Here is a 14,589-nt window from a genome sequence, read left to right on the forward strand (position 1 = left end):
CGTGGTGGAAGAAAAGAGATAATTTTTCCCCTCAGCCATTGAGTCTGAACCAACAGAATTTTTCAGGGTAGTAAAATCACATCGTCCAACCAGATTGTGTCACCCTGCCCTGGTAAACAACACAACATGCGATGAGGAACTGCCAACCTATTTCACAGAGCATATTACCCAATCCAGGAGGCAGAGCAACAGGAGCCACCCATCAAGCTCACGACTGGAAACATCTGTCTCCTTTCTCCTTGCACTAATTCTAAAATCATCAGTCATTCACACAAGAGGCTCTGAAGAACTACAGGAAGTCTGACTCAACACTGGTAACTCAGATCCAACAAGCTAAAAAGGGCTGTCTCCAACTATGCCCATCCACTACCAATATCCAGGTCTCCCCCAGTCAGGTGCCAGGCTAGCACGTGCAATTAGAAACAACATTAGTCATGCTGATGGATGACCTTCCACCGCCCATAATGGGAAAGCAGTGAGATGGCCAAGTTCCTTTCTCTCAGGCCATGAACTCAGAGCTGTTATGAGCAATTCTTCCTCACTTTACCAGACTGCTCACTATGTTGTGCTTCTATCACCACATCTTGACTGAACCACTAGGGAAAAACTATGAAACTTAACAGTCAAATGTCCACACTACTCAGATGAATAGCTCAGCACAATAATTTCACTCACTTGCACGACTGATACTCAACTATCTCAGTGCCTGGGTGAGATCAGCCAGCAGATGAAAGGCAGCTGACTGATGCTAAAACTAAGCAAGGTGGAGGTGATGCCAGAGGGGAGAGGGAAACATTTTACAGAAATAATCACTGCCGTGCTATCTCCCACCATTAAGGGAGTCTGTCTTCAGTCAAGCTGTTTCATTGGCTGGGCGTTGCTTTCAGACTTCTCACTGTTTCTAGATGCTGAAATAGCTAGTGCTGCCAAAAATGTTTTATTCTCTTTGTAGATAGCAAGAGGCTGTGTCCCTTACTGACCTGGTCACTGTGACTTTTGTCACACCCAGGTTGGCAAAGGGCACCTCCCCGTACTTGGAATGATTGCACCAGCCTTTAAACACTTCAGCTGGTCCAATATGCAGCAGCCCATCTCAAAAATTAATCTTGCTACTGTGAGCACATCGTGCCCCGCTCACGATATTAGCTCCTCACATAACACTGGGTACATTTTAAGATTTCTGCCTACACCCATAAGGCACTCCATGGTGTTAGATCAAACTACCTAAAACACCACCTCCTACTCAGGACCACAGCCTCCTTCAGTAGTTCCATCCCACAGGAACAACAAAAAGGTCAGCTTCAGCCGTTAATCTCATAACAGCAGAGGGGTCAAGCGTCCTCCACAACTGGTGCAAGGCCAAGGAATTCTCTTCCAGAGGAGAACAATGACTGCAGACCTCATCACCTTCAGGGTTAAGTGAAAAACTAAATTCTCCAGCCCAACAGCTGAAGGAAGAAAAGGAAACGCTTTCACACACACTTAACATTCTAGTACCCTCTGATAATTCTAGTCTATGTTCAACTCTTGCCTTTGTTCTGTTTTGGATGGCACTCAGGCACTATGGTGATAGAACCAGGTAAGAGCCTAGACAAATAGAAGACAGACAGACAGAAAGGGGGTTGAGAGCCTCCTCCCTCTGCAGAGGCCACAGGGCAAGTTCTTTCACAAGTTCTTAATTTAATGCCAGGGAGAATGTCCAGCCAACATAGTGGCCCGTGCACCATAATCCTAATGAGGCATGACTGATCTGCCAGTTGGGGAGTAGGTGCAGTGCCCAGGCAGCTAGGTAGAACATATGATGCAATCAGCAACAGGTGTTAGATTGAGACATATGTCTATCAGGTGATCAATATCTCAGACTCTTACCATTTTCAGGTGTGTATCATTCCTAACTTTTCTGTTTACTCACCTCCCAACCCAGTCCACAGCTAGACCATCAGGATTAACTATGTATTTCAGATTCAAGTCAACTTCCTTCACAGGATTGTTTCCACTGCCATCAAATGTGGGGAGATAAGCACGTTTGATGGATCCAAACTCAGAGCCATGTCCCAAAATGCTGTAATATACAATACCTACAAAAAATTCAAAGATCATTTTCATTGCGAAGCATTTGAAATGTTTACTCATTTTTGGAAGCTCCTACCCCTACTGAGATAACTATGGTATATGAGATACCAATTTAACATATTTCTATTTGTGTGAGAATCTCATGTTAGCACTCAATGAAAATGCAAAATATAGGAAAATTTGCACTAATTCTAAAATCATCAGTCTAAAATATACACTGGATAAGACGTACAGCTGAAGTCATTAAAGATCCCATGCCACATTTTGCAAGAGTCAGTGCCTTACCTGTCTGATGTCTATTTCATTGACTAGGACAGGCAGGATCTTGTGAGCCCATACAGGGGCTACACATGGCAGAGGGTGAGTTCAGTGGTAGGGTGGCATATGACAGAACATAAGGATTCACCAGCCTTTTCCCCCCTAGGGATGAGTGGTGGAGGAGAGACACATGAGTACAAACTACTGTAGTCCTGAAGCCCTGCTGAGGTTAGAAGAGTGCAGGAACTAGCTGTGGCCAGCCCTGAAGTTGGGGGTGCCAGGGTGAGGGGCTTCTTGCACCCTTCTACGCTTGCACACACAGTAAGGGCCAGCCATGACCCTGTCATAAAAGTCACAATGTCCTTGGGTAAAAAATGAAAGGGAAAGAAAGAGATAACAGGACAAACCCAAACTCACTGACTAGATGTAGTTAAAGAACTGACAGGGTGTGAGAGGATAGGCATGAGGGAGGCGTATAGCTGAAGGACACATCCACTCCACCAGGACTGTTAACTAATCTAGTTTGAAAATTAACCTTCAAAACTAACACTCGTTCTGAAATAAATAATGCATAGTTAAGTATGAAAGCTTCAAATATACTCACTCAGGCCTATCCCCTCAGGATCCCAGTCGTAGTCTATAGCTTGGATGTGCTCCTGGTTATCAATGTAGTCAGAGTACTGCTGTGATGAGATATTGTATCTCCGAATACGCACATTGTCTGGCAGGAGTAACAATGGTGGGTTACCTGGAAAGCAACAACAGATTTTACTTCTCTTAGGGCTTGGCTACACTTACAAATTTGCAGCGCTGCAGCAGGGTGTGAAAACACACCCTCTCCAGCGCTACAAATTGCGGCGCTGCAAAGCGCCAGTGTGGTCAAAGCCCCAGCGCTGGGAGCCGCGCTGTCCGTTATTCCCCACAGGGAGGTGGAGTACGGACAGCGCTGGGAGAGCTCTCTCCCAGCGCTGGTGCTTTGACTACACTTAGCGCTTCAAAGCGCTGCCACGGCAGCGCTACCGCGGCAGCGCTTTGAAGTGCTAAGTGTAGCCACAGCCTGAATTCAATAGTACTCTCACAAGGGAAGCAGGTGAAAATTACCGATGATCAAACCTAAATTAAAGGTTTAGAGGTTATGTATGGATAAGAACCTGATAGAAAAAAGACTTACTTGGACAATCATCTGAACTACCCAACCCTTTTGGGTCTGCAAAACTGGTCCTACAGTTGCTTACTGCTAGGCTTGGTGTTAACTACCATCACTAGTCCTGTTGATGTCAATGCACTCCCTCACCATAATAAGCACGAAGGCTAGGAGTAAGTGTTTGCAGGTTCAGGCCCTTGGACTGAAAACTTTTAAAACTATTTTTTTAATAAGTTTTCTTACACACCCCTTGGCTTTTCAGCTTTTAAAAATTCTTACTGCAAACAGGACAGGTGCCTTGCTTCCTCTTTGTAAGGCTGTGTTATTTACCTCAATATACCACAACTTCGTCATTTATTACTCAGCTTTTAAAAGCTCTGAGCATCTTTTTATATGGAACATAACCCCGCTTCAATCACCATATATTATTACTGTTTCATTGTCAGCCCTCCTTTCTGTTTTCTCCAGCTCTTTGTTTTTCATTTTCTGAACCAAATCAGAATCTACCTACTCAATGACTGTCACACTGACATTAACCTAAGAGACAGAACTAACGATTGGAGTTATAAATGAGCTGTTATAAATCCTCCTGTTTGTGTTCATCAGTCCATGAACAATAAACGGTGATCTGTCAGCAAACTGTCTTTGATTTGCACCACTTTAATACAACTGTCTTCTTCTAATACATTACTTAGGTTACAAAATCTAAAGCCTTTGGGGGTGGGAGCTAATGGGCAGCTGCCTTTTGCTGATAACCACAACACACACAGTCTTTTGTTTTCAGGAAATCTGGAGGAAGGGGAGCGAAGGGCAGGCACCCTCTAAATAATTTAGAGTATTTATCAAGTCAGATACCTGCAAGAAGTGGGTATTATTTTAATAACTACAAATGGAAACAGAGAGGGAGTATTTACATTCCTGCACAAAGATGTACAAGGTTACAAGGATGTATGTAAACCAGACAGAATCTAATGCTGCACAAAAAGATTTTTTTCCCCCCAGTTATAACAGGGAAGCCTACATTCATTAAAGTTATTACAGTCAGCTTGCTTTTCACAGGTGGCAATCAGTCAGGCTGTCAGTTAAACATACCATTGGCAGCACACTGATTTCCCTGTTGATCACCCACAGACCTAAAGCCATCAGCACAGAAACATTCGTAACTTCCTTTGGAATTCTTACAGTCCTGGGGGCAGGTTCCAAAGATCTCACACTCATTGATATCTAAAGACAAATGGAGAGAGAAAATATCTCAGGTTTAATTGTTTCCTTAGCTGAACTAGTCACATTTATAATTTCGACATTCTGATTTGGGGCAACTAGTGGGGAGGAACACAAAAGGGGCACCAACCAAAGAGGGACACATGGCCTCATGACGTAGCACCCCTCATGACTCCTCCCCATCCCACCCCCAGCCTGGGGCCCCCGCGCTATCCCCATCCAGCCCCTTCCCCACCCCATGTTACCTGGCGGAGGGGGGCTCTGTCCTGCTGTGCTGCACCACACCGGGCAGCGTCCCCTCCCAGGCAGTGTGGCTGGAAGCTGCCTGGGACCTGGGAGAGTGCTGCTGCTCCATCCCAGCACATTACCTGGTCGGGGGCTGGCAGGGGAGGAGGCTCTGTACCACTGTGCTGAGCTGCTGCACCGCATTGGGCAACATTCCCCGCCGGGCAGTGTGGCCGGAAGAGTGTGAACAACCAGGACTCACTGTCAGCTCCATCCCAAAAGAGGAAGCTGTGTGTGGCAGGTAGACAAGTGTGGAGTGGCCCCAGCCCACCTCACCCGAATCCTGGTGTAAATACCGGGGGACCTCTGCTCCTCCTCAGAGGAAGGGCCTTTGCTGCTGCTCTGGTGGGTGGAGACAAAGGGGCCCCATGCCTTTGTCTCTGCCTCTCTGGGAAAGGACACCACCATTCCCACTCCAAGGGGTGAGGAAAGACTTCAGAGCAGGGGCAAGGCCATATGGGGATGAAGTCACAAGGGGCCCCATGTCAGGGTGTGCCTAGGGCCTTAGATTGTTCTAATCTGGCCTTGCACATGCCAAGACACCCAGGACGTAATGTGTTCTGCCCTGTAAAGGGATTCTAAAATGACATCACAGGCTCCCACGTTTATTTTGTCTCAGTCATTTCCAGATCCAGTGTGCTTGCAGCACTAATGTTTGTTCTGTCAGTCTGGGACTGAGAGTCCAGCTAGGTTCTTTCCATGGAGCACATCGTCACCAGCATTAAAGGTTCTGTGGGCCAAATGCTGCCCTCAGCAGCACTTCAGTGTACACCTGTGCAAACCCCACTTCTTAGAATTTAATAAACAATTCTCTAGACTGAGCTGACAGGCTAGAATCCAGCTCGCTCGCTCTTAGATGTCCCTGGTTCTGTGTCACTAGGTAGAGTGAGAAGCAATACACATTTATTTTCATCTCTAAAGCAAGGATATATTACACTAACTACACAGGGAACAGAGCTGTTGAGCAACAGTGTAGAACTGCACTGTAAGCAAGTTAGTGAATTTCTCAGAGCAGAAGCTTTGATTCTATTGTAAATATAGACAGTGGTAACTCAGATATGATCTAGCCTCAAGTCACTGGAAAGGCTTCCCTTTATTTCAACGCAGCTAGATCAAGCCATAAAGCTCTAATTCAGCAAATAAGAATGTGTTTACCTTTAAACATCTGAGCCACTCCCATTAAAGTCAAGGGAGCTACTCACATGCTTAAAATTAAACATAGGTTTAAGTTCTTTGCTGTACCGGGGCCTAAATTCTGGGAGAGAAAATATATTTCAGCCACCAAATCTGTGTCAGAAAAGGTCCAGTGAAGTGCAAAAATCCCCTTTGCATGCAATAATGAATAGTTACATCTAAATTATTGTACCAAAACTAAATTGAACATCTTTCATGGAGAAGATTAATAGAATATTGAAAATACCATCGCAGGAGTTCCGGTTCAGTTCACTGGCATTGTACCCTGGCCTACAGGAACAGATAAAGCCTCCTTCACTTAAGTTGGTACAGTTATGTTCACAGATATTTTCAGCACAAGTTCGTCCTGTTCCTGAGTCTGAAAAGAATGTAAATCATTATAACTGGAAAAGCATAAATTATATTGAGAGCTACAATTTCCATTATTTTCTCTTATTTGCAAACAATTTTCAAATATTAAGTTGGCCTTCTTCTTTCCTCCTTGGAAAAAAATTTCAGCAGACATGAAGGTCTTTCAGGGATTTCCCTGGCCACGGTACTACTTACTAATAACAGGGAGGTCAGGAAACTCTCAGGCGGGATCATTTCTTTGTCTCTGAGTCCATGATTTTGCCATATTGAATGACCTCATTACCCACCCAGCCTCACCCAGCACTAAAGGGAATGACATGAAATATCAAACACCAGTTCAAAGCAGCTGCAACTATTCCAGGGATTTGGATAGGTTGACAGCCCCACTACAGCCATCACCTCCCTCCCATCTCACAACCAAAAGAGAAAGCTTGCTAAATTCCTTTGACATGTGATATTGACCTATGTCAGCTGTACCTTGGAATTAGAGTAGGCACCTAATTCATGTAAGGCCTGATCCAACCTTTATTGAAGTCAGTGAACTCCATTTACTGTAGTGAACTCCATTTACTACCTGAAAGGGACCTCTGACACAGGGATCACTACTGCCAACTGGCAGAGGACACAAAGAGGATGCATGGGGTTTTACAAGGATCCCCTGGGTCAGGCATCTGCATAATAATTCACCAAAGGGTGGCTATGAGGTCTCTACTGAAAGCCAGCAGTCCGCTGCTCGTCATAATCACTGCAAAATGTATGCTCATATAATAATTAAAAGCTATATAATTACACTGGAAATTATGTTCCTAAAGCCTTGAAGTTAAAGGCAGGTCACCAGGAGGTGACATGCCTTAAAAAGGTTCCTTTCAGGTAGGGGCTAGCAGACACGTATCTCTGTCTGGTCATGAGTGTATTGTACATTGTATGTATCACAATGAAGACCTAGTTGTACTACTGAGCCTGATGCTAATCAAGAGATTATGAAATCACCAGGAAGGAAAGCTGCAGGAAAATACAAAAACAGCAGAGGGGTATCCTGTTTACGAGTGAAGACAACGGATTTTGGGGGTATAACTGGGAGTCCTAAGGTGCACCTGGATCCTTCACCAAGGCCTGGTCTACACTACGGGGGGGGGGGGTCGAACTAAGGTACGGGACTTCAGCTACGCGAATAGCGTAGCTGAAGTCGAACTACCTTAGTTCGAATTTCCTACCTGTCCAGACGCCGCGGGATCGAACTTCGTGGCTCCCCCGTTGACTCCGCCACCGCCACCGTTCGCGGTGGTGGAGTTCCGGAGTTGACGGGAGCGCGTTCGGAGTTCCGGAGTTGACGGGAGCGCGTTCGGAGTTCGAACTATCGCGTCTAGATTTGACGCGATAGTTCGAACTCCGAGAAGTCGAACTCTCCGCATCGACCCGGCGGGTAAGTATGGACCTACCCCAAGAAGACAAACTGTCAGCATGTTCTCTCTTATGAAAGGAGGGTCACAGCCAACCTGACTGGAAAACACCGCAAAGACTTTGGGTGAGCTAAACGTCATTATTATTGTTATTTAAGTCTAGGCTCTATAACACGTTATGATTTTAATTTAGATGTAACTATTTGTTTCCAGTACTTTTACATGATACTTCTCTTATCTCTAGCCTCTTTTAAAGAAACTTAGACTTGTTTTCACTATAAACATATCTAATGTGCTGTGTGTAAATGAAGCAGTGATCTAAGGTGATACTGGTAAGCTGGGGTGCACTGCTTCTTTAGGACCAGCAAATCTGAGGGTATGTCTACACTTACCGCGCGGGTCGACGTGGTGAGTTCGACTTCTCGGAGTTCGAACTATCGCATCTAATCTAGACGCGATAGTTCGAACTCCCCGCGCGCTCCGGTCGACTCCGGAACTCCACCACTGCAAACGGCGGTGACGGAGTCGACCTTGGAGCCGCGGACTTCGATCCTGCGGTGTCTGGACGGGTAAGTAGTTCGAACTAGGGTACTTCGAGTTCAGCTACGCTATTCACATAGCTGAACTTGCGTACCCTAGTTCGACCCCCCCCCTTAGTGTAGACCAGGCCTGAGACTACTGTGGGTGGCCAGAACAGGGTTGGATGCTACAGTGAGACACTGGGGGGAGGGCGCTCACCGGTTGGATAGTGCCTATGACCAACCTACAGTGGGACAGCAGAGCCTGCGTAGGCTGAGAGGAGAGTGTTTGTGTTGCCTGTGGCTGGTGGAGTCGGGGAGCTGACCCATGGCAAGCACAGAGAAAGTTTCTTCACACTAAGAGCAGATGGTAGCAAGGCACCTTACAACCCTGGGTACCCCTGAGAAGTGTCACATGTGATATAGTACAGCAGCTGCTAAAACTGGTACTTTTGCCATTGCAATTAAAACCTATATAGCTAAACTGGTGAAGTACAACACATTTACAGAAATTACTCTGACACTTAGAAAATACAGCAAGTAGATCTATAACATATAAGTAGAAACAGTTAAATAGCAAATGTGTATTGACAAAAGATGAAGAAGGATGCAGATTTATGCCAAAATATTATTTCACTAACTCAATTAACTGTTTATGTCCTACAACTATATATCAATGCTAATTACAATAATTATACACACATCTTTATATACATACATATTATATATATATATACACACACACACACAAACAAACAAACACAGTGCCTTTGCATTCATATTTAAAATTTATACCTGCAATTAAAGTCAGACATCTTTTATTCCCATCACAAAACAAAAGATATTTGTCATCCTGATTAGGTTTATAGCACTATTTAGTGTTATTTATTCTCTCTCTGCTTAATGCTGATGTTCGAAGCTGGAAAGGATCCAAACGCCATCAGTCTGGCTTGAGTTCATGTCTGCCCATGAACAGTACTGGGCTGAATGCCAGCAAAATGTCTGATTTGCACCATCCTTCTTATACTTTTAAATTTTCATCAGGTCACATAATTATTTTCCACTACTCAAAGTCCACTGGGATGGATGTGAAATAGAGATGCAGGCCACCTCAGAAAAGACCATGCTAGCAGTTTGAGAGTTATTTGTGATATGCGACCATACTAGGTTTTAATCCCCAGTGCATCATTTGGCATATTTTCACCTGAAGCCATAAACACCTGACAAACTGAAATCACAAGTGAATACTCAAATTAGGAATCTAAGATGTCTGTCTATTGTAGTCAAAATGCTTTATTCGGGTGGACTCCTCTAGGTTCTCTCTGCACTCCCTATCACACAAAGTTTACTCAAAGTTTCCACATTGCAGTGACTCTCCTGACTGGGTCTCTGTCAACTTGTGAAAAACTGTTAAGAAGGCTGATGACTGGAGGTGACTTCAATCTGAGCACTGGCCAATAGCGTGCTGGTGTGAGATGAGTTGTTCACTTTCTCCTGAGGTGGGTACTGAGCTGGTGAAAATCATCCTTGCTCTATTGACTTCCAAGGAGCTACGACAATTTATGGCAGTTCAGGGTCTGCTCTGACCTCCACAGCATATCCCATTTTAGAACAAGACCACTTTGTGAAGCACAAGACTCTTAGCCTAAACTTGCACAGTTCAGGACACTGAGTTTCTTAGTTTGCAAATGACAATGTTTTGGAAAGATATGCAGTGGATGATAAGATAACAGGAGCAGAAAGCAGTTCCAAGTGATTATATTTTAGCTCTAGTCGATACTATATGTTTATAATTTCTGTTTCAAAAACTGCTTTTATTTCAATTGTACTGATTAATACTACACCGCGTAACGACGACATTGTTACTTACTGCAGCCTATTTCATCAAAATGGTCTCCACAATCATCATAATCGTCACATACATAATGTAGAGGAATGCAGTTTCCATTACCACATTTGAATTCTTCAGCCATACAAGGTCTTGGGGTAGGCTCTCTACCTACAATTCAAAAGACACACACTACTGTCACCTATGTAGCCTACCAACATCCACAAGTTAGGCATTATTCCTTTCACAGAGGAGGGAAGTGAGGCACAGAGAGGTTTAATAACTTGATCCCGTGAGTCAGGAAGTCTGTGGCATAGTTGGGAATAGAACCCAGGTCTGCCGATTCCCAGTCCTGTGCCTCATCTCAAAAACCAGACTTCCTCCTTCTACAGTGATACAAGGGCTATTTCATAAACGCTTTTTGTTACATATTTTCTACTCAACAGTGGATTCAACTTCTTACTTTGGCAAGGCTATTTAATATCTTTTATCTCTATATTTTATACTTTAGCTCGAGTCTTTGATATTTTAGTTTAGTTGAGACCATTCTACCATATACAACATGCTATTACAATTACATGACATTGGGTAATTTAAAAAGTCAGTAAATAATAAATATTCTTAAGCTTGGAGGCAAATTCTGCTATGAAACATGCACATGCAAGTCCCATCGAGTCAATGGGTACTGTGAATATATCTGGGAGCAGAACTTTGCACTGTACAATAAAGATATATAATAGAATTTATCTATTATTACAGCAAAGAATCCTGTGGCACCTTATAGACTAACAGACGTTTTGGAGCATGAGCTTTCGTGGGTGAATACCCACTTCGTCGGATGCATGTTTATTATTACAGGTGCTAATTCCCGAATGCTATAACTGATTCTTTATGGGCAGACTCATGTGCAGAGCCCCAGTGAAATCAGTGTGGCTCCTTGTGAGTGCAGGGGTCTACCCATGCAGAACTAGTTACAGCATCAGGGCCTAAACACTTAATATCCCCGTAAGTACTATTCAGGACCCAATATTGTTGAGACATGCATAACAATGGTAAGAATTCAGAGACAACTGTGTTCAAAACAATTTCAAGAACATTTGCCACCCTGACCATTACTGAATTGCCAATTCTTTCTTCTTCATGATTTTAAATAGACTATACCATAAAAATATAATTTGATAATTTTTTATACTGATTTATCAGCATGCTTATGGCATAGGGTGGGCATACTATTGCTGGGGGCGGGGTTGTTACCCATTAAACCTATACTTGCATCTATATGCTGCAAATATTCTGTGTTATAATAACCACAGTTCAAATCATTTCCTGCTGAACGTTAGTTTTAAAATATTTGTTTCATTTTGTCATTCAATGTGGGTGTTTTCTATTATTATTAAACATTACAAATACTGTACATTGATGGAAGTCTGAGTCTAGGATTACTAGAAAATGTATCTACTGATTACTGAATAAAATTGGCTGTGCATGTGTAAACGTACAGTGCTCCTCTTTCTCATCGCTTCCATCTCCACAGTCATCCTCCTGGTTGCACAGCTCGTGACTGTAGATACAGCGATTATTTTCACACCGGAAACGGAATGGTGGTTCACAGGGAATATCCACTGAAATGAAGTAGATCAAATAAGCAAGTATGATGCAAACACTTACTGCATACACTCCATCAAAGCAATACGTCACTTTTTTCGGCTACCCTGTGCCTCTATTTTAAAAAGCACTAGTCTTCCAGGCCAAAAGTAAACATATTCTTCAGTCAAGGCATTGAATTAGGTTTGTTTAAAGATAACCTAAAATCTGTGTTTATGACATAGTGATAATCAACTTCCTTGAAAAAGGTAGTGTGTATCCCAGACAGTAAACATTCACCACTACTGCAGGGAATATAATGCAGTAGTTACCATGCTAGTTTGTGCTCTATAGCTTTCTAGACAACAGAAGAAATCATTTCATGAAAAGCCCACCCAATTTATAAATGCAGTTGTCGTGGCTGCCTCAACTGTATGTAACGTATGTTTTTCATAGGTATTGGTCAAAATTTCCAAAACAAAGCCTGAAGTTAGGACCCATAATCCATATTGAAGGACATGCCCTGACTCTAATGGGAGTTGAGGATGCTCAGCACCATTGAAAATCACTAAATTTCAGTTAAGCGTCCTAATTTTAGGCACCCAATTTTGAAAATGTTGACTGTTATTCACATTCAGGGATTGTCTCTCATCATTTGACTTCTCCCCTCTTTTACAGATGCATATTTAGATGCTTGGAAAGCAATGAGTGAGCTACAAAATCACAAGAGAGTATGAAGTGAATTTAAAGATGCTTCATGTGAAACAATACTTTCTTGGTGGTTCTCTTTACCAAAACCCATGAGAATCTCCAGTCAAAAGAACATATTTATGATTTAGCTCTTACTTCTGTACCACTAATGATTGTAATTATATAGTTTTACTAATGGAGTCAACATTGTTCATTTTTATTTAATTTTTCTCTCTTACAGCAAAGGTGAAGTTCTTCATCAGAGTCATCTCCACAGTCATTGTCACCGTCACATTTCCAATATGGCTGGATACAGACATGGTTTTTACACTCAAACAACATAGGTGGACAGTATGTACCATTAGGATAGCGTGTTGCTGGTGAAAATAAATTTGATTTTTAGTATAAACAAGTTAGCTTGATCTGAAATAATATTCAGTCATTTTCTAGGTCATTATTTCTTCTACACCCTCTTCTCTACAGGAGAAGAGGGATAAAAGGTTTGCAGGAATAGCAGACTGCAAGGACTGAGGGCCACTGGCTAAGTACGTTGATTAATTTAGATTAAGATTTTACAAAGCTAAATAGTACGCTAAAGTTACTGCCAGAGACCTCAGAACCACAATACTGTGGTGTGAGTTTTACTGGTGCTGTTTGCATTTATCACCGGCAATCCATTAATATAATCTACACAAATTTCATCCAGCATCCCCAGTGAATGGTCAGGGAATTAACCAGATAATTAATTATTAATTTATTCACATTTATAAAGTGTCCATCCAATTATGTTGATCCCGTACAAAATTTGAAAACAACAACTCACAAGATCAAGAGACCATACATGGACCTCCCCCTCTTTCACCTCACACACACAACCACCCTCCAAATCATTTCCCTTTTACCAACTTCTACAGCCCATCAGTTGCTTTCCAGCAATCTTCTTTCCCAGGGAAAATATGTGATTTACAGCATGCCACAAAGGATGTCTAATCGGCCTCTGTTGGACCAAATATGCTGGGAAATAAACTCCAGAACATAAGACCCATCACTGAAAATGTCCTGACTCTTCCCCTTCCCACTTAATCCAGGGTTTCTAGTTCAACTGCCTGGAAGGATGATCACAACTGCTGTGACAGCAACATGAGAAGAACGACATTATCCCACGTAACAAGGCCCCAAACCATTTGGGCTCTACAGATGAAAACCTTGAATTTCATCTGGGAATCATCCAGCAGCCAGTATAGCTCTATCAATGCACAGGTGTGAAATGTCCCCTAAAAAACACTGCTTAATGAGGAAGCAGTCACAGTCTGCATGAGCTGCAACTCCCAAATGGTCTTAAAACGTAGCTCAGTGTAGAGATCAGGCCACAATCCAGACTGGAGACAACAAACGGGAAAACACTTTGTTTCCCTTGTTTCATTGATTGGGGGGGGAGGGAAGATGAATGAGACCATCTAAGGCCCTGTGCACATTATAAAATCAGCCACATTAGCCTGTTACAGTAGAGTAGGCCTTGAAATGTTTAAAAAGCCATTCTGTCTTGCAGCGTAGCTGGGACAGAACAAAATCCACACACTGTGCTAGACCATCCTTGCAAAGAGCAGGGCTTCTTGGGCATCACTCTCTCCAGCAGGTTTATTCTTTTAATCTATTTATAATTTGCCAGTGGAATACCTGAGAATCCATTAGTATATTAAAAAAATAGTTCAATGTATTACATTTTTTCCTGAATTATTACTGAAGTCATTTGAGTGGCAGATGTTCAATACCACTCAGGATTTTGTCTGTTGTATTAAACAGACAATAAAGAGTAAGTTTCTGTAAAATTAAAGTGTGTCTTATGTGCTGTTCTTCCTCCATAAATTTCCACCACATGCTTTAAACTCACGACAAGTTGCTTCATCAGAGAAATCAAGACAGTCTGCACTTCCATCACATCTGAAGCGTTCTGCAACACAATGCCCACTGCTACATTGGAAATATCCAGGATGACATGTCCTCAGCTCTAAAAAGATTCCAAAATGATTAGTGAAATGTCTT

General features: G+C 42.8%; 1 protein-coding gene across 1 annotated transcript in view; it reads right to left on the reverse strand.

The window, feature by feature from the left end:
• Positions 1–14,589, reverse strand: part of LRP2 (LDL receptor related protein 2) — a 177,498-nt gene that overhangs the window by 24,591 nt on the left and 138,318 nt on the right. Inside the window, exons 60-67 of the mRNA XM_045033029.1 lie at positions 14,438–14,554; positions 12,786–12,923; positions 11,772–11,894; positions 10,315–10,443; positions 6,402–6,533; positions 4,568–4,699; positions 2,936–3,079; positions 1,913–2,078 (exon numbers count right to left, since the gene is read on the reverse strand). Coding sequence (XP_044888964.1) covers positions 1,913–2,078; positions 2,936–3,079; positions 4,568–4,699; positions 6,402–6,533; positions 10,315–10,443; positions 11,772–11,894; positions 12,786–12,923; positions 14,438–14,554 — 1,081 coding nt within the window. The remainder of the gene's footprint in view (positions 1–1,912; positions 2,079–2,935; positions 3,080–4,567; positions 4,700–6,401; positions 6,534–10,314; positions 10,444–11,771; positions 11,895–12,785; positions 12,924–14,437; positions 14,555–14,589) is intronic.

Source organism: Mauremys mutica, chromosome 10, assembly GCF_020497125.1.
Source record: "Mauremys mutica isolate MM-2020 ecotype Southern chromosome 10, ASM2049712v1, whole genome shotgun sequence".
Lineage (NCBI taxonomy): Eukaryota > Metazoa > Chordata > Testudines > Geoemydidae > Mauremys > Mauremys mutica.